The sequence below is a fragment of the Fonsecaea pedrosoi genome (genome assembly GCF_000835455.1).
Source record: "Fonsecaea pedrosoi CBS 271.37 unplaced genomic scaffold supercont1.3, whole genome shotgun sequence".
Lineage (NCBI taxonomy): Eukaryota > Fungi > Ascomycota > Eurotiomycetes > Chaetothyriales > Herpotrichiellaceae > Fonsecaea > Fonsecaea pedrosoi.
The window spans coordinates 1,796,297-1,815,759 of record NW_013550613.1 but is presented as its reverse complement, the minus strand read 5'-3'; the positions used below and the strand labels follow the sequence as shown (position 1 = coordinate 1,815,759).

At 52.6% G+C, this 19,463-nt stretch overlaps 8 protein-coding genes across 8 annotated transcripts; 2 read left to right on the top strand and 6 right to left on the bottom strand.

Annotated features, from left to right (window-relative positions):
* Positions 1-149: 149 nt before the first annotated feature.
* On the bottom strand, positions 150-5,079 carry Z517_04544 (uncharacterized protein; the record flags this gene model as incomplete). The annotated part of the gene is made up of 2 exons (XM_013429873.1): positions 150-3,940; positions 3,990-5,079. 2 exons carry the CDS (start codon positions 5,077-5,079, stop codon positions 150-152), a joined length of 4,881 nt encoding a protein of 1,626 aa, XP_013285327.1.
* An 862-nt stretch (positions 5,080-5,941) lies between these two features.
* Z517_04543 (L-arabinitol 4-dehydrogenase) lies at positions 5,942-7,102 on the top strand (the record flags this gene model as incomplete). The annotated part of the gene is made up of 1 exon (XM_013429872.1): positions 5,942-7,102. The coding sequence occupies one exon, from the start codon at positions 5,942-5,944 to the stop codon at positions 7,100-7,102; it is 1,161 nt and encodes a 386-aa protein (XP_013285326.1).
* Positions 7,103-7,419: 317 nt separating this feature from the next.
* Positions 7,420-8,511, bottom strand: Z517_04542 (uncharacterized protein; the record flags this gene model as incomplete). The annotated part of the gene is made up of 1 exon (XM_013429871.1): positions 7,420-8,511. One exon carries the CDS (start codon positions 8,509-8,511, stop codon positions 7,420-7,422), a length of 1,092 nt encoding a protein of 363 aa, XP_013285325.1.
* A 742-nt stretch (positions 8,512-9,253) lies between these two features.
* Positions 9,254-10,552, bottom strand: Z517_04541 (uncharacterized protein; the record flags this gene model as incomplete). Its single annotated transcript, XM_013429870.1, has 1 exon — positions 9,254-10,552. One exon carries the CDS (start codon positions 10,550-10,552, stop codon positions 9,254-9,256), a length of 1,299 nt encoding a protein of 432 aa, XP_013285324.1.
* Positions 10,553-10,946: 394 nt separating this feature from the next.
* Z517_04540 (uncharacterized protein) lies at positions 10,947-13,322 on the bottom strand (the record flags this gene model as incomplete). The annotated part of the gene is made up of 2 exons (XM_013429869.1): positions 10,947-11,747; positions 11,796-13,322. The coding sequence occupies 2 exons, from the start codon at positions 13,320-13,322 to the stop codon at positions 10,947-10,949; spliced, it is 2,328 nt and encodes a 775-aa protein (XP_013285323.1).
* A 539-nt stretch (positions 13,323-13,861) lies between these two features.
* Z517_04539 (uncharacterized protein) lies at positions 13,862-15,798 on the bottom strand (the record flags this gene model as incomplete). The annotated part of the gene is made up of 3 exons (XM_013429868.1): positions 13,862-14,644; positions 14,698-14,806; positions 14,861-15,798. The coding sequence occupies 3 exons, from the start codon at positions 15,796-15,798 to the stop codon at positions 13,862-13,864; spliced, it is 1,830 nt and encodes a 609-aa protein (XP_013285322.1).
* Positions 15,799-16,366: 568 nt separating this feature from the next.
* On the top strand, positions 16,367-16,877 carry Z517_04538 (uncharacterized protein; the record flags this gene model as incomplete). Its single annotated transcript, XM_013429867.1, has 3 exons — positions 16,367-16,471; positions 16,529-16,783; positions 16,833-16,877. 3 exons carry the CDS (start codon positions 16,367-16,369, stop codon positions 16,875-16,877), a joined length of 405 nt encoding a protein of 134 aa, XP_013285321.1.
* Positions 16,878-18,525: 1,648 nt separating this feature from the next.
* Z517_04537 (uncharacterized protein) lies at positions 18,526-19,035 on the bottom strand (the record flags this gene model as incomplete). The annotated part of the gene is made up of 1 exon (XM_013429866.1): positions 18,526-19,035. One exon carries the CDS (start codon positions 19,033-19,035, stop codon positions 18,526-18,528), a length of 510 nt encoding a protein of 169 aa, XP_013285320.1.
* Between the last annotated feature and the right edge of the window lie 428 nt (positions 19,036-19,463).

Genomic DNA, 19,463 nt, shown 5'->3' with positions numbered 1-19,463 from the left:
TCCAAGCACGGCTGGCAAGAAAGGGGCATCGAGTATAGACAAGTATCCCTTCCCGCTGATCACGTGAATCGCAGCCTTTTCAACAGTACATTGTAATGTGGTCCCATCCAACACAAGACACCATATAAACACATCGTATATACATCTCGTCACGTCCAAATCCCCATCAAGAACTCAACCACATCCTTGTGGCCACGTTCAAAGGCCAAGTCAAGCGTAGTAAGGCCCTGCTGATCGCAAGGCGCCTCCAGGTCGATCCCTCGACTGTCCATGATCTTCAGAACGTCAAGGTATCCGTTCTTCGCTGCCCATGATAGGACCGTCCTGCCCGAAGGAAGAGTTTGAGTACAGTCTACTCCCTCTTCAATCAGCAATGACACCATGGCCGAGTCATTGTTGTCTGTTGCCAATCCCAGAAGTCGGGCGCTGATGTCAGGATCTGAAAGAGCAGCAGGCTGGTGTCGCAAAAGCAGCCGAGTTGTCTCGACATGGCCATTGTTCACCGCTTTCATCAAAGCACTCTCGCCCGTTTTGGACAGAATTTGCAGATCTGCGCCCTTCTCTAGCAAGAGCTCCAAAATCGCGGTTTGGCCGTACGCCGCTGCCCACCAGACGGCGGTGCGACCATTCTGATCCTGAATGTTTATATTGACTCGGTAGTCCAGTAAGACCCTCACGAGACTCTCATAACCGTACTCGCAGGCGAAGGACAGTGGAGTTCTCCCTGAATAAACTTGACAATCGGCATCGGCTCCATGTTGTAAGAGACACGTCGCAACCGTTTCGTTCCCGTTCATGACGGCCAACAAAAGCGGTGTCCTCCCACTGCGGTCTACACGATTCAATTGCGACACTTCGCAAAGGACCGCAACTGCATTCGTCAGGCCTTTCTTGACCGCAAGTGACAGCGATGTGTAGCCGTCCGCGTCCTCCACGTCGGGATCAGCGTGGTGGAGAAGAAGCAGTTTGATCAAATCAATGTCGTCGTTAGCTGCGGCCACAAGAAGCGCTATCTGCTGTTTGCGGTCCTTTAAATTAGGATCCGCACCCCTTTCGAGGAGAAGCTGGGCGCCAACGAGATAACCGGTAGACACCGCCCATAAGACGAGGCTCCTACCGTCAGTATCGGTTACATTGGGATTGGCTCCAGAGGTGAGGAGGTGCTTTGCAGCGTCTATCTGCCGATGCATGATAGCCCACCAGAGTGCCGTTTGCCCCAGGGAGTTCCGGTGCTCCTTGTCCACGTCACTCAGCAACTCCAACACAGCACTATTGCCCCCCTTCGCTGCCCAAAATAATACCGAACACCTTAAAGTATCTTGGGCTTTGAGGAATGCACCCTTTTCGATCAGCAGCTCGACGACAGGATCATGCCCATTCTCAGCGGCCCACATCAGCGGTGTCTTCCCCTTTTGGTCACTCAAATTTGGGTCGGCATTTCTTTCGATAAGGACGCGGACGGCGTCTATATATCCACCTGCTGCTGCAAAAGATAAAGGGGTGCGGCGTTCAGTGTCCGCAAGATTCGGATCGGCACCCAGCGCAATGAGAGACTTCATCATAACGACAAGTCCCAGCTGGGCGGTGGCAATGAGAGGTGTTGTCCCTCTGGATCCCCTACCATTGGGGTCACAATTCTTCTTCTCAAGCAGTACTCCGACGACCCCTTGAGAATTTCTTGAAAGAGCATAGGCGATAGGGGTTTCGCCGGTGAAGTCTGTGAATTTTTGCGCATTGATCCCAGCATGGGCAAATTTCAGGGCGACTGAGAAGTTTCTCCAATTCAGAGCCTGCAAGAACGCTAGCGCTCGTCGGTTGTCGTCGTGGGCAAATTGGTCAAGTTTCAATATGAGATCAATGATGTCGTGAAAGTCGCGATTGGTCGCCCATCGCAACAAGGACTCATCTTCAGATAACTTCTTGCTTGGTTGTCCACCCGCTTCAAGTAGTCTCCGGCAGATTCTGCGTGCCTTTTCCCGCACGAAATGCCCAATGATAAAGTAGAGCGGTGACCTTGCCTGGTTGTCTTGTATATTGGGGTTTGCGCCATTAGATAGAAGGAAACTGACTGTCGCTTCGTCAAGGTTCTCTGAGGCCCAAAATAATGCTGTGCGGCCCGTGTCATCTTGTAAATTAGTATTTGCTCCATGCTGGATTAAGATCTCCGCGACGCCCAAGTGGCCATAGTTTGTAGCCCACCACAGAGATGAATGTCGTTCGGAATCAAAAGAGTCAACCTCTGCCCCGTGACGGAGGAGGCATTTGGTCGCCTCGACATGTCCATTTCTTGCCGCCCAGATCAGAGGAGTGCAATCTTGAGCGTCCCTATCGTCAACATCCTCCAATGGGTTATTGTCAAGCACAGCATCTATGACATGGCTGAGGTCATAATATCCAGCAACGTGGAGCAAATGTGCCCCGGATTGAAGAACACAAGCACGAGAATCCAGATAGCACAGTGAAAGCCATTGATCCAAGCGAGTTCGAGAAGGCCATTGGAGGTATGTTAAAAGGTCTCTCTGTAACCGTCCATCCAGGTCGGCCTTTTTCAGGTGAGAGGGCCATCTAGCAACAGAATATTGAATGAGGGGATACTGCCTCGCTGGAGACTGCCCTTCATCAACTGGAAACTGTAGTATTTCATCCGTTAGAATGTAATGCATGCAGCATTTGAATATGAGCTCATGAGCCTTCGCCAGCGTGTCTTCAAGCCCAGAACTCGATTGATCTTCGCTGATGGAATGCTCCAGGTCCTGGAGGCCTCGCTGCAGGAGGTAGTCCTTGACTGACTGATGAATGCACTGGATGATGTTGTCCCCGTTGACAATCTCGACAAGGCCACCTGATAACGCTTTTATCAATATTTCCATTTGTCCGTCGGTCTCGGTGAATGTGTCTAAATTCTCCCACGATGCAATAGTCGTTGGCGGATCCAGTGGGTCGAAGGCCAGAGCATACCTCATCTGGATCGGGAAAAGAGGTTCCTCAGTCAGACACACCCATTCGAAGAGACGCATTGCACCGACTCTGTCCTCGGCTGGTATCTTCGACAAGGCCTCCTTGTATATCTGACCAAGCTCTGGAGAGCTATTCTGGATTTCTTTGCGAATCTTTTCCAGACCATAGCCATGACGCCCCTTGCGTGTTGTTTGTTCGAGGATGAGAGCCGTCCACAAAAAGTTTCCCGCAGCCTTGCGCAAAATTTCGTGCTCGACATCTCGCCGCGAATTTCTGTTCTTGAAGACGTGTGAAAGACGGCTATGAACGAATCTGGAAATGTCACCAGAATTTTGAGCTTCGACGCAGATTTCTGGAGCACCAAAGAGATCCATTACGGGATAGTGACGGCAGGTTATGCACACACTGATTGCTGACTGAGCTTCTTCGGTCGGCGTCGTTAGGCTCCAGAGTTCTGATGAGAGCTTCCTTGCCGTTTCTTCGCCGCATTCGTCCAAGGCATCTATGAAGATTTTGATAGATTGTCTGGTGTACTGTTTCACTCTAGTATTGAGGAAGTCGAACAAGCCCTTTTCGTGCCAGGTCCAAGAGTGCCCGTATTCACCCTGATTTAGCTGCTTCAACACGAACGTGTTTGTTAGCTCTCTTAATAGGATCTTCGCTCTCGATAGTATTTGATGCAGGATGGACCGATACAGTCCGACAGGAGACTTTTGCATCTGTGTGCCGCGGCCATGCACGAAAAATGAAGCCACAATGACCTTCTCGTCTCTCTGGCTCTCGACCTTGCTTACCAGCGTGTCGAGGAGAACACTCTTGCCTGCACCAGGCAGGCCAGTTATCCAAAGAAACCCTTTATTGTTTGCGGCCCATTGCTGATAGTCCGGGTGTTCTATCAGCCAGGAACAGGTCCCCTCGGCCGCACGATCGATGTTGTCTCGACGACCGCCCATTTCCCTAAACCATAGCGACTTCAGACACGCTGTTTACGTCTCTTAGCGTGTTAAAATCTTTGGAGGTGGAAAACTTACCAGATTCGGCAGCAGCTGAATGGTATCTAGGTGTCCCTGAAGAGGTGGTTTCGAAAATTGATCCTGGGCCTTCCTGAAAAGAGTCGTCTTGCTCGTATCGAGCACTGAATCCCTCGCTGTCATCAGGAGTCCTGTCAGTCAGGACTCTTCGGAAGGACGGCACAGGACGGATAGTCCACAAAAGCTCTTTCGCATAAGCAGCTGCGGTGGCAGCTGCATACTCCTGCCACCGCTTGTTTTTGTGCGAGTCCGAGTAGTCGCAAATGCCTCGAACAACTAAGCAGTCAAAATAATTCATTAGACCAGCCGCTTCCATCTCAAAGCAAAGAACATCGAGTTCTGCACTGAGACGGTCCCGCATGATCGAATCTCGAATAACCTGGCTACCGGATGCAATAAGCCCATAGTGTATGACTGGGTGGTTTCCTGCACGGGGTGGTCGATTGACGAGTCTGCCGCGGTCGCAAGCCTCACAGAGTGCGTGGTTTGAGATTTGATGGGCGTAAGAAGACTCGAACAGTTCATCTTTGTGAGTGGCAGGATAATTGCAAGCATTCGCTCGGCGTGGATTCCTCCAGACGACGTCCTGTAGGATGGCACCAATTTGAGACCCTCCTTGGCTGAGATGCTGGGCATCTAGGGTTGAAACAGCATTTAACAATACATCAGGAGGACGATTGAGTGAACCGGTTCGGACAAAGTGACCTTGATGGAGGGTTTTCCCAAAATCGTATTGAACCACGCCGCCAAATTGTCCGGTAGGACGGCTCACGACAACATCGCCTAGTCGAATGTCATGGTGCGTCGAGGGAACACCACCACCAACTCCCACGAGCAGGATGAATTTAAGTGAGGGAAAGGTGGCCCGCATGGGAATGGCAACAGAGGCTGCCGCCACGGGACCGATAACCCCTTGAGGTAGACATGCAATGACCACATTGTGGGGACCAATTCGGCCCAAAACATAGTTATTGGTGTCATAGCTCGCTTGTTGAAGATTGCCATGCCTCTCGTCGAGCATGTCGAGGGCCGCAGCTTCTTCCAATGGTAGAGCAGAGATCCACCCAACATGATAGTCTGACGCTAACATTCTGCAGAATATGGCCAAACAGTCACCGGGATCGATCAGAAAAGGGTTGCTGATACATAGGAGGGGCTCGGGACTTCCTCAGCCTGACACGATATCGCCGATGTGGCTCTCTTGTTTGCCGAATTGACGCCAGGAACGAAGCATTATCCAATGCTGCACTGGTGACTGTCCTGCGACTAGTGCACAAGATGCATATTGGATCAAGGGTGCCGCCGTTTCGATCGCATCTCGTCATCACGGCGTAATTAAGGGTGCAAGATGGGAAAAGTGGTGAGGCTGTTAGCGATGTGCTTGTCACTAAGCGCCGTGCTAGGCAGCTTGCTAGGTTGAATGAGGCTGTGCAAACACTTGAAAGATACCAAGCCTTATCACGTGAAGCACGTGCTTGCAGTGCCTCCAATTCACACCGAGCTAAGCAAAACTTCTCTCGCTTCATGTTGCACAGGTACGAGGGTACTGGTCCTGCTGTTCGTCGACTCCATCCTCAGAACACACCGGCCAACTCTCGCCTGTCGGACTAACATGGCCCGGCAGACGGTTGAGGCCGCCGGGACAATAGTGGGGGATATACCCAAAGAGGAAATCTTGCGGCGGTTACGCCCTGAAAAAGGGCCGACGTCAGCGGGGATTGGAGTAACCTGAGAAATAATGTGGACGGGGAGCGGTACATGGCGAGTTATTGCGTCCCCAATCCTTTTGACTTAGACGGATTGAAGCGTGTTTGACAGAAAGCCCCGAGTATATAATCTGGCAGAACTTGCGTCGCTTGTGTCGTACTTGTGAAGAACTCGAAGCACTCGAACACGTCTAAACCGCAGCGCTCTTTCCCATACTCCGCATTGAAACATTTCCAGATAAAATAATGTCGACCTCCAACGGTCATGTTGACACGACCGCCACCGTCACGATTGACAAAGACTCCTCTGAACTCCAGCCCACAAAATCCAACATTGGCGTGTTCACGAACCCGAAACATGACCTCTGGGTAGCCGAAACGTCGCCAACTCTTGCAGAAGTCAAAGATGGAAAAGACCTAAGAGAAGGAGAAGTCTACATCGGTATCAAGAGTACAGGGATCTGCGGCTCAGACGTACACTTCTGGCACGCAGGGTGTATTGGTCCTATGATTGTCACGGACGACCATATCCTGGGCCACGAATCTGCAGGCATAATATTATCCGTCCATCCCAGTGTCACAAGTTTGAAGCCAGGCGACAGAGTGGCGATAGAACCGAATGTTCCGTGTTTCAAATGCGAGCCGTGCTTAACAGGAAGATACAATGGGTGTGAGAGTGTTGAGTTTCTTTCCACGCCGCCCGTTGATGGGTTGTTGAGGCGATACGTCAAACACCCTGCGGTGTGGTGTCACAAGATCGGTAACATGAGTTACGAGAACGGAAGTCTATTAGAACCTCTCTCTGTAGCATTGGCAGGAATGGAACGCGCCGGTGTCAGGCTTGGAGACCCCGTGCTGGTATGTGGTGCTGGTCCAATTGGCCTGGTTACACTGTTATGCTGCGCAGCTGCTGGTGCATGTCCCCTCCTGATCACGGACATTGATGAGGGACGGTTGAAGTTCGCGAAATCCCTCGTTCCACGAGTCACCACGTTTCAGGTCCCCAAGGGCGCATCTGCGGAGGAATGCGCTAATCAAATCGTCTCGGCTATGGGTGGTATCCGACCTCGCGTCGCAATGGAATGCACGGGTGTCGAATCGAGCGTCAACTCGGCCATCTGGTCGGTCAAGTTTGGTGGCAAAGTCTTTGTGATTGGCGTGGGCAAGAACGAGATGACGATCCCCTTTATGAGGCTGTCCACGCAAGAGATCGACCTTCAATATCAGTACCGGTATAGTAACACGTGGCCGAAAGCGATCAGGCTGGTGGAGAGCGGTGTGATTTCTCTGGAGAAGCTGGTCACGCATCGGTTCAACATGAGCGATGCGGTGGCTGCATTTCAAACGGCGAGTGATCCAAAGAGCGGAGCCATCAAGGTCCAGATCAAGAACGACGACAGCTTATGATATGGCGTCTCTGAGTAAAGCGGAGCATCTAGGGGATTGCATGTGGGGGGGGGGGGGGGGCATCGTGGGACGCATCTAAGCATGTCATGTTTCCGGGATTGAATAGCTGGTAGATGGCGACGAGTTCTGTTTGATCGAGCACACATTTCTCCGTGATAAGAGTATAGCGCAGGAGCATTTACTCCAGTCTTCACTCCACGAGCGCTGTTGTATTCTATATACTGGAGATGCTGCGTGGTCCCTGGTTCGCAATCTCTTCCTTTCACCAATAAACCCCCTTCTCCCCTTGAAACCACCAGCTCTCGCGCTCGCCGATACTACTTCTGAATGATAAACTTGAGTTCCTCTCCTTTGATGAAACTCTCGACGGCGCGACAATGGTAGTCGTACCAACTATGCATGGTCTCCTCCTCGACGTAGCCCATGTGGGGGCTGAGGAGGACGCGACTCCGGCCGTCGCGGCCCCAGTAGTTGGGCCTCCGCCAGGGCGAGTCCTTGGGGAGGGGCTCGACCTCGAAGACGTCGAGGGCGACGCCGCGGACTGAGCCGGCCTCGAGGGCGGCGAGCAGGGCGGGCTCGTCGATCAGGGGCCCGCGCGACGTGTTGACCACAAAGGCCGACTTCTTCATGGCGGCGAGGTCGCCGGCGCCGACGATCCCACGGCTGCGCTCCGACAGCACGTAGTGCACGCTTAGCACGTCGGCCTGCTCAAACAGCTCCTTCTTCGACCCGGCCACCCGGAAACTGCCCTTGGGCAGGCCGCGCGACTGTGCCGCCTCGTCGGCCTTCTCCTGCGTCAGCGACGTCGACCACGCCAGCACCTTCATCCCGAAACCCAGCGTGCCCGTCACGGCGCATTGCGTGCCTAGCCGGCCGAGACCGAGCAGACCGAGCGTCTTGCCCGCCAGCCCGGCTGTCAGGTGCGTCTGCCAACCGCCGGACGCGGCGTTGGGGTCTGACGCCGAAGAATTCGAGCCTTGGACCAGCGTGTCGCCGTGCACGAGATCCTTTGCAAAGCCCAGGATCAACGCCCAGGTGACCTCGTTGGTGGCGTCATAGCCCTGGACGGCGTTGGGCTTCCCCATCGTGCCGGCGACGGTGATGCCCAGGTCCTTGCACGCGGCCAGGTCGATGGCCGCGTTCTTCATGCCCGTGGTGAGCAGCAGCTTCAGGTTCGGCAGCTTCTCGAGCACCGAGCGCGGGAACAGCGTGCGCTCGCGCATGCTCGAGATGATGGTGTACGGCTGCAGCCGCTCCACCAGCTTGGTGTGCTCCTCCGGGATGCGCGCGTTGAGCGTGGTCGGGAACGTGTCGATCTGCACCTGGCCCTGCAACGACTGGAAGTGCGGGAGGGAGATGGAAGCATAGTCGTCGAGGATGGCGAGTTTGAGTGGAGTGGAGGAAGACATGATTGATGATATTGAAGATGTCGACACCTGTCGCGATCCTATCCCTGGCACTACTGCTGATGCTGCTGATGCTGCTGCTCGAGTATTCGGACGGGACTGCGCGAGGATGTTGGCCGTAGAAGTCAATCGGTGGACCGCTCTGCTCATGAAACTCATATATGTATGTATAGATGAATTAGGACAAACAGACAGGCGACTCGGCAAACTCCACTTTCTCTCTCTGTCTCGCTTTCACTCTCGTTCAGATAAACAACCAAGCGAGAAAAGATGGGCAATCTCCAACAAGCTTTCTTATATGATACGGGCTACTTGCGTAGGATGTATGGCCTGTCGTGACCCGGGGTGAGGTCGGCCATTCCCCGCCTGAGGAGAGGGAAATCAGATGCCGATGTCGGTCGGCTTCCGTGCCTCATTCATCAAAAGCCTTGCGTGATTACAAGGGACCCAAAGGACAAATGCCGTGAGTGGTCCAGTAGGTGGTGAGCAGTTTGGAGAAATCGCACATGTACTTCTTTCGATTGGCTAAGGGGGAAAGAAGGGCTGAAAGCTGGATGAGAGGTTGGAGAGGGATTGTATGGTGATGTATGGATATCAGGATATCAGGGCTTGAACTGTACAACGGCTGGCTAGTAGAGCAAGCATTTCGCTTTGACAACTCTCGCTCGATATCATCTCCCCAAACATCCATCCATCCAGCTAGCTAGTCCAAACGTCAAATGCATAGACAGATAGATAGCCATCCTCACCTCTTACCCACATAGGTCAACGCCGCCACAACCAACGCATCAATCCCCACCGTCAACGTCGGCTGCACCACCGGCGCGAAGAAGGGGCTGTGGTTGACGGGGATCTTCTTCTCCTCGCCCTTTTTGACCATCTCGTCATACACGGCCGCGTCGTGCCCACCAAAGAACCAGAAGCAATACGGCTTCCCGATGCTGGAACCCAGGATCCCAAAGTCTTCACTTCCCAGCACGTTCTTGAGGTTCGGATCGTGGTTCTTCTCGCCAAAGTACGCGGTGAAGGACTTGTTGATCTCACCTACAACCTCGGCGTCGTTGACGGTCAGGGGGAACGACGAGGTCGGCTCGATCAGGGGCTCCTTGGGACAATCGCCCGCGAGACACTCGGCCTTGATGATCCTCTTGACCGAGTCCAGGATCTTTTGGCGCCACTCGACGCTCACGCTGCGGATGTTGATCTTCAGCACGGCCTCGTCCGAGATGACATTCTCCGTGCTGCCGGCCTGCAGGGCGCCCACCGTGACCACGGCCGTCTCGTCGGGAGGGACTTCGCGGGACCGAATCGTCTGTAAACGCACGACGATGTGCGAGGCAATGACCACAGGATCAATCGTGACATGCGGCATGCTGCCGTGCCCGCCACTGCCGTAGATTGTCACCTTGAAACTGTCCGCCGCAGACATGACTGGTCCCGCTCGCGTGGCTGTCTTTCCCGCCTGGAGAGGAAACACGTGTTGACCGAGGACAACGTCGGGAATGGGACAGGCGTGTTTGTCGGCAGCGTAGAGACCGTCATCCACCATGGCGCGGGCACCACTCCCTCTCTCTTCAGCGGGCTGGAACAGAAAGACTATAGTGCCTGACCACGTCGAGCGGGCGGCAATGAGTGTCTCTGCCGCGGCCAGTAGCGACGTGATGTGGAAGTCGTGTCCGCAGGCGTGCATCACGGGCTTGACGAGTCCGTCCGTGTCGCGCATCGTCTTGCTGCTGGCGTAGGGTAGCCCCGTCTTCTCCTGGATCGGAAGAGCATCGATGTCAGCCCGCAGGAGGATGGTCTTTCCAGGTCCATTCTTCAAGATGGCGACCTGGCCATGCCCGCCTATCCCCGTGCGTATGTCAAGGTCGTTTGAGAGTTTCTTCAGATGCGAAGTGATCAACGAAGCTGTTTCTTTCTCCTGCGTCGAGAGTTCTCCATTGGCATGGCAATGTTTGTAGAGCTCTTCGTACGGCGTCAGATTAGGGCGGTATTTCTCAATGACGGCAGCGAAGGAGGATTTCTCAATAGCTGATTCACCCATGATTGATCCTGTTTCAGGGTGTTAAGAAGGTTGGCTGGTCTAGTGATGACCGTAATGGTGAGTTTTATAGAGCAAACCAATTCAAGATCACAACCCATAAGAACACATCATGGCAAACTTGGAGGCACGCACCCAGGGCACCTCATTAGGCATGATTTATAGCATCAATTCTCCGCACTATTGTCGATCAAAGGAGAAGTCCGCCAGTCGCTCACGGCGTGCCAGCCTCGGTAGCTGCACCATTTGGCAAACCTCCATTCTATATATACAAGGCGACCAGTTGCTTCGAATTGCCTCAATGCCACCCCCGTCTGTCGTGGCCCTCCAGGTCCCCCACCCAAAGTCCTCATATAACCATATGGGCATCAATACCTCATCACTCGCCCATCAATATTCACGAAGCCCCCTCTTCAGCCTCAATTGCTCGAATAGTCTTTGTCCTGACTCTCTGTGTGCCACGAACACTTCTCACAACCCGGCTCTTGACACTAGATGCCTTCTCTCGCAGGCTTGATGATTGGCTGACGGGTGCTGAAGTGGTCTTTTTGGGGCTTGTCTTCGCAATCAGGGCTGTTGAAGAGGATGTGGACACAACCCTCGACTTCACAGACTTGCTCTTAGCGCTTGCAACAAGAGTCTTGAGTTTGGAGGGGCGTCTGGAAAGTCCTCCCACGACAGTCGCACTCGTCTTTCGCGTCACAGCTTTCTTGATGAGCTTCACCTTTCGCACCTTGACCGGGCTGCTGGACTGTGAACGACCTGAGACCTTCCGTGCCGGTGCCGCAGCAACCTTTGCCTTTTTCGCAATGCGGCTGGTGCTCTCCTCTATAGCCTCCGCGATCTTTCGTTTTGCACCTGCCAATTTGCTGCGGCCTTTGCTGGTTTCCTTCTCGGGGCTTTTGGGTTTCCGCTCCTCCTTGGATCTTGGTCCCAATACTCCGCGACACTTTTGAGATCCGCATCGGCATTCTTGAACATTCTTCTGAGAATAAGGATCGAAGTTGTAGTCGTAAGTGAGTTCCTCTCCAGTCATCACACCTCGGTCGCCTGCAAAGAGCGCCATTCGAGGCTTACCGTTGACCGTCCATTTTTCCATCCTGCAATTCGGCTCGCACGAATGGTTGACAAATCGTGCAATGGATCCTCGAGTGGCATCAATGATCATGTTCTGGTCAAAGAGCATCAAGTAATAGCACTGTCCTGAGTTAGTGGGATACGCAAGATTCTCCAGTGCTCGCCTCACCTCGTTGTTCTTGTACATCGTCTTCATGCGCCGTTCGCATTCCTCCTGAGTGATGATCTCTCCCGTATATTCCACGATGATTTGATGTGGTTCGAACGTGCGATTGCTTCGCACGCCATATCCCCTGTCCTCGGTCTTGATTACCTCCACACCGATATTGTACTTCCCCCCCTTCTTGACGCGTCGCTGGAGACTTTCAAAGGCACGGTTCCCACAGTCCTCTGCCTTTAGGTTGCAGTTCCTGGGATCACACTCGTAGTACATATATCGATTTATGCAGTCTTGGTCACATCCCGTCTCAGGCTTGCACACACAGCTCGAATGCTCCTCATACTTCGACACTCGCCACGTTTGTGCCGCATCGCCGACAACGACGTTTTTATTGACCTTTCTCCATTCGTCGGGCTTCGGCTGACCAGCAGGAACGGGAGAAAATATGTCAAAAGGGAGTTTGAAGTCTCGGCCATAGTTCAACAGACGCTCGCCGCCAAACATTGGCAGAGGCAGGACCGAGTTTTCCTTGACAGGTTCAGAAGGTGCCGCACTCTTGCGCCTGCTCTTGCTTGAAGCAGGACGCATCTCGGCAAACCTGGACTGACCGGCGTAGAGGCCCGAGGTAAGCCATTTTTTCTCCCGCCGACGAACGGGCGCTCTTGGTTGGGCAAGCTCTTGAACAGGGATATCACCCTCACTGATGCGCCTCTTCTTCGAGACCGGTTCTGAAGCAGTCGGTTCCACGCCTCCTAGGCTTTTTGATCGCGCTGCGTTGCGCGCGTCTGACGCTCTATCCTTCCTCTTCCCAAGCACGCTATTAGCGATACTCGATATGACCTCTCCAGCTTTATCCAGAATCGGCATTCTGGACGATCTTCTTGTGGCGAGTTTCTGAGCGGCCTGACGACGTTCCTCCCATATCTTATTGTTCTCGGCCATTTTGACCTTCTTCGCGGCCGCCTTCTCTGCTCGTAGACGTTGGTCCTCGGCATCCTCCGCCGCAGTTTCTGTTGATTCTCTGGGTTGGTATGCTTTACCGTCCTTCTCCCTCGATAGATCCTCCTTGCCTTGCTTTGTAAAGACTTCGTTCACACTCCACGGCAAGTCCAACGCGGCAATACTTTCCTTGACCAACGTTGACTGGCTCGCATTTTCCAAATTAACCAAAGTTTCACCACTGACGGTCCTCCCTTTGAGATCCTCATCTTCTGTGTCTCCCACGAGACCAGTGTGGCTTTGTGTCTTGGCCAGTCTGGAACTGACGCGTCGAACCCGGCCTTTCGGCACTTGTTTCATAGTCGCGACCTGGGCATCTTGAAGAGACACGTCAAAGGAGCTCTCGGACGGCGTAGGGAGTTGTTGCTGTCTGGAGGGTCTTGAAGTGAGTACCATGCTTTCCGGGTCGTTGTCAGAGGTTGTAGAGCTTGTGGAACGAGATAGGGGCGGCCGAGTGTTTGAGGACTCGATAACTTCAGTGTTCACATTCTGAGCTCGCGTCCGGTAGAAGCTAAGAAAGGTCTGACGGAAATGCATCTTGTAATCATGGGCTGGGCCGGCGGCAAGGTGAAGCAGAGTTGACGCGTCAACCCTTTCCAATCGAACCGTGTTGGTAAAGACTGTACAGTTTCTTGGATGAAGGAGTACAAAATGAGAGATACGCGTGCACAGAGGGAAGGGTTCGAGGGAGAAGTTCGAGGGGTGTAACAAACAAGAGGAGGCTGGACTCGGAACTAAATAGAGGGATAGCAGATTGGCAAGCCAATCTACCGTATCAATCGCCTAGGGGAGCAGGGGGACGAGACTCGACTTCTGGGCCAATCGCAGCCCTGCGACCAGCAGAGCGACCCGGGAGCATAACAACAACATTCCACAGCCACACAGCCTACATAACTCCTAGTACGAGTATGCACCTCCGAGTAGCACTACTGATCTGAATTGACTCCTTGATTGCCACATCTAGCTTTGAGTTGGCTTCGCTTGCAAAACATGTTTTGGTTCCATCTTCCCAGCCTGATATACATTCTGCGCCCCGGCAACAGCAAGGTCCCAATTATCAACTATTATACACGCCCTCATTTGGTTTCTTTCTTTGACAAATTCCTCCCTGCGGGCCCTTCAAAGGTCTTTTGCGAGCCCTGTACCGGTTTCATCTCCATTTCGCCATTCTGCACCCCATGGGCTTGCCGGTCTGCCCTGCGCACGCCAAATCGCTGATCGCCTTCTTCATATCGCTTTTTGAAATGGAGATAAGTTGGAGGTTTGGGTCGCGCCAATACCGAGATCCAATTCTTAATTAAATTCCCTTGTGTGAAAGGTCGATGTCTCTCGGCCTTGGGGAATCTTCGGGATGCGAGATATTCTCTCGTAGTCTCGCCTTTGCCGACCAGTAGTAGGTGGTACATCCACAATGCGAATGGATAAGCGAATCCCAACAATCCATATATAAACATGGCAAAAGGGACACGATTTCGGTCTATGGCTGTTCCGAAAGAAACGTGTCTTTGGTCTCGATAGGCAATCACATGGCCCAAGGACGCAAAGGCCAAATACAGGCCCAAAAAGGTCGCTGTGCTGACGAAGGTGAAAAAGTACCGATAGTTGCGTCGGCCCACGCAATTATTGAGCCAGACGCAGTGGTGGTCCAGGGTTTCGACACAATTATCGCAGACTCGGCAATGATAACATCGCGGCGGTCGCCAAATGTTGCAGGTCTTGCAATACTTGACTGGCACATCCATCGCTGCTGTTTGCGAGGTAGCCAGGCGTACCATGACCCAATCATTAGTGGGAGGTCCAAGAGCCAAGGGGTCTTGGTGATCGTCCGGGGGGAATGGATGGATATTTCGAGGAAAGACCTAATTACTGTTAGCCGGTAAGTTTGAAAGAGACAGTACGGCTGTATCCTTACCCCCGGATCAACAAGTGAGGCATGAAGAAAAGAAGATACACAAATGAAAAAGAGATAAGCAAATATTATAGGAATGGCGGGTGAGACATGATGCCACAACCACGAAGCCCTATGCGCTGGTCAGCTCTGTTGCCACCACCACGATGGAGATCCATCCACTCACGAATAAACAAAGAACAAGATCGCTGGTAGAACTAAGAGTATGCCCGTGGCGATATTGATGGGACGATCTCGAGCATTTTGAACACGCCCTCCCAGCCAAAAGATCGTATTACCCTCAAAATACTCATAATTCTTGCCCAGGGTACTCTTTACCGCGACCTCGGTATTAGTATCCGGTGGATATGCGGGAGATGTGGCATTCGAGGACAGATGCAGGTGTCCCGATTCCAAGCGGTGCTTGCTTGCTAGGCTCAATCCTGACCGGAAAGACAGCGGTGACTTCAGAGGCGGATCACCAGCCTTGAGAGTGGTCGCGATATTTAACCGAGATGGCCGACGCGGTTTCTGAGAGTTGACACCATTGACGAGCTGCGTGTCGCCGTCATTCTGAGATGCAAAATCGGGAGATGCGGCATCGGCGGTATCTGGCGCTTCCGATTGGGTATATTCCGTCGTGATGGAGGGAGCAGGACGATGGCTCCTAGGCATCGCATGGAACGGGCCTTGTCTGCTCGACGCAACACTTCGAGCATCTTCATCAACGTCACCATCTGGAATTGGCGCCGGCGGCTGCATTGTTCTAGCGCCGAGAGGCCTCCTCAGTCTTTGTGCTTGTAATCTTTGCGAGCTCATTGGCTTGAAGAAGCCTTGCGCCGTCAACGAGGGAACATGGGTGCGACTCCCCTGAGAGACAGGGCTCTGCGGCCGACTCGAGCCAGCGGTACTGGAGGGCGCGGCAGGAGTGGCCGCTGAGGGATTGCTCCTTATCGAGCGGTTTGTAGGTTGCGTGATACCTCTTAGATGCGCGTAACCATGTTGTGAAGAGGGGGGGTTGGGCAGCGCAGGAAGAGGGACACCTGACTGGGGTCTGGATCCGTACCCATCTTCAGAGATGGCAGAGGAGATTTCGCTTCGAGCGGTTGAGGGTCTGACAGCCATGGTCTCCTAAGAAACAAGAATCGCGTCACGAAAGTAATGTAGGGTGCATATCGAAAGTGTATGACAGGAGCAGGGAAGCACAGGGGTGACGTTGAGTCGCGGGGAGACGTGGAATCTGGTTCACAGCGTCAAGGTCGTAATAAGTCGCACTGGAGAAAGGCCTACTTTCTACCATCGACTATGTGCGGAGTGTCGGGGTTCTTGGAATGAGCGGATCGGCCATGGCGGTGCTGATGAGAGTGAAGGTGATGCGTACAAAGGGCCAGGCGATTGAAAGTGAGGCTGCTTGCTGCGAGGCACGAAGAACGAGAAAGCAAGAAACCGGATGCGCATTTCCGAAATTCGAATTCAGGGCTCAGGGGAAAGAAAGACGAGGGATGATGACACAATCTCGTGGTGAAGTCACGTGAACAGTCACATGTAGCACTAGTTCAAATGTGGCTCAGTCAATCAGACTGCGGAAGTTCAAGGTTGAACCTCGTGCCTCATCTGCAACTCACACCACTGACAAGCTTCCAATTCTCAACATCGAGCTACATCCACCACTCCTCTCTCAACCCCCTTGAAAATGGCTTTCGTGGCAACATTGGCTCGTCGGGCAGCTGCAAAAGCTGGTGAGGCCGGAAAAGACACAGTGTTGAAGAAGGGTGCCCGCCGGGATCCTGAGCTTTATGTACGGTTCCCGCACACTCCGTGTCTTCTGCTTCGAGCTGCTCATAACAAGGACTAGATTCTCCTAGGTGTCATGTCGGGTGCCTTTGGCCTCGCAGGATTCTACTTCGGTCGCAAGCCTACATCCGCCACCTCAGAAGCCGAAGTCTCGGTTGCTCAGAGCTCCATGCCGTGGCAGGTGGATCATGACCATGATGACCACTCCAAGCACTTCAAATATCAATATCATCCCAAGGGCGACAAGAACCAGACCCCCAGAAACGCCCCCAGCGCCTTGAATACGGTTATTGTGCCCAACGTGACTCTACCCAAGGTGCGTCGCATCCTTACCAACTGCGAATAGGTCTAACATGTCGCTTTAGGCCGTCCACGATGCATTCAACAAATGGGGAAAAGAAAACTACTAGGGAGTGGTCCTTGGTCCATCGCCTATTGATGTGTCTTGGAGTTTGCAAAATAGAAAAACAAACAGGTAACGAGGTCATCTATAGGATGCCGCTCAACAGTGTACATATTTTCAGGGAATGAAGCAGATCATCCATCATCATTGTTCGGGAAATTCTATGCTTTGCGCAATCGCAAAACTGTGTCTCATGCGGCATTCGAGAGCATATAACAATCCCATGTCCCTGACCGGAGAGGCCCGTTTTACCTTCTGCTTCACTAGGTCGATTCGTGGTTGGGGATCTCATTTCCTTGTTGCAGTGGAGGTATACGCGGATCTCTTCCATCCAAGCGCTTTGATAACTGCGGCTCCCTTCCACTTTATGACCATCTGATCGGCCCTGACATTTTCTGCAGTCCCACCACACTTGCTTGTTCATTGCAACGGCCATACCCTTTTTGACAACCACCGGACCACGAATAGTTCTCGCACCCTGTCGAGCCTAGAAAGTCCTACAATTTCCAGTCGGACAGGCATGCTAAAGTCCCGCCATTTTTTCTGACTATAGCTCATACGGCGGTCGCAGATTTCAATTAACAGAGCTCAGTGTGCACTGGCTTCAAAGTATGAGTTCCATCTTCTCGATATTTGAAACCTTCTCGTAGCTGACTACAAACACATTCGATTTTTGTTGAGATTCTAACGACTCTTGACAGGCTTTGACATGACTCACAGTCTTCCATATGCCACTACTAGTGAATTCACACTAATAGGCAGGCCACGCGCTAAGAAGACATCTGACGAATTCACTGGTGAAGAAGAATACTAAGAATACGGATTTGTTCACAAAGGTACACGACAGCTTCTAGCGATACCATACCCAAGATGAAGAGGCTTCCGAAGAATGATACGCAGTTGGAAGGCGAACGATATCAACACCACCCTGCCTACTTAGGTAGGATTTGGGAACGGCTGGCAGGAATTCTCCCAGCAAGGGCCGTCCAGCAGCAACCACCAAAAGCAAACGACCACATACAAATGCACACCAAAAGAAAAGGTAACCATTGCGATGTTTTTCAACAAATCCTCTACCAAAACCCTCACCCAGCCTCCAAGGTTTTTTCTCAACCCTTCACATGAACGAATACACTACGCGCAACAATAGAGACAGTCATTTAATCACCTTCTCGGAGAATCCATCAGGGCAAGGGACTGCTTTGATCGCGGATCAGCGTCGGTCGTCGAGCAGTCATACCCCAGGACTACACGTGCAAAAAGCTGCAGGTTGTCCTTTTCTTCTACCTTTCCTGCTAGTGATTCAATTCGGGCGATTGAGCTGGGATAGAGCCTGGATATGTTACTAGAAAACTGAAAAAAATTCAATTGATGGGCCGAAAAGCCAAGTAGAAGAGTAATGAATGAAAACAGTCAGACGGCGTTGGGTACTCTATGGATTTCTTCCAGAACAATACGTTTCTAGTAATATTCTCTGTTTAACACTATGACGCCATGTCATGCCACGGTAGCTTTTGGACAAATTATGCCTCCGCTCGACGGTACAGCAATGGAACGTTTGTCGGTGTTGACCACAGAAGACTCCTCTTGTGCTGGTACCCTTGTTCCCTCTGTGACTGGGTAATGGGAGATGCCGGTCTATGATATCCTAACACTCAAGATCGACTGTTCGTCAGCTCGCTCTGAGCGGTCGCGGTAGGTCCACTAGCAACTGGGCGTTGTTTCCCGGTGATCTTTTTCTCCCCCTCTGTAATATCGTGAAGTGTGTCATGATTGATAGGTTCATTGGCGTGCTTCTGAGCTCGAGCAGTCGGGCCGTCCCACACCGGGGTTTCGGAACCAGTAATATCTTTCTCAGCCGCAGTAATCTTGGAGATTGTGTTGCTGTCAAGTGTCCCGCTGGAGGGTTGTTCGGAAGAGACGGCGGAAGAGGTTTCATTGCGTTCCTGGGCCAGAATGCTTTGAGCTGTGGCGGTGGGACCGCCTTTTATCCGCTCACCACCAGTGATCCTCTTTTCCCCCTCAGTGATATCATGCAAGGGTTTGGGAGTTGATGGTCTCGCCAGCATGGGACTGAGCTTTGGCGGTAGGACCACCCTTGACCGCGGTGTCAGCGCCCGTAATCTCTTTCTCGGCCTCCGTGATGCGGGAGATGGTTTCTGCATTGAGGACTGGATTGGACATCTTGAGTGCCGTGGTGTGCAAAAGCTGCCTTTGTCGGCTGTGAGTCGTAAATGGGCCCAGTGAGGTCTGATGTGCCTTACAGAAGACGAATTTGGTAGACTGGTTGGTGAGTATTGGAATGGGAAAGGGTGCGAGGTGCGAGGAATATCTATAAGGCATAGTGATTGAGTGGCAATTTACTGACGAGGTAGGCCAGCACTTTCTACAAGAAAAATCAAGCAGAAGGGGCATCCCTGCATTGCTCATATATATAAACTCACAACTGTTGTTCCCTTCGTGGTTCACCTGGACTTTGTCTCAATACTTTACACCCGGCTTGCAGACAGTCATGAATTTTCGAGTGCGTCATTAGCCTGCACGCATGAGTAGGTAGCCTCGAGGGAGTGAGACGTTGCAGGATTGAGATCTA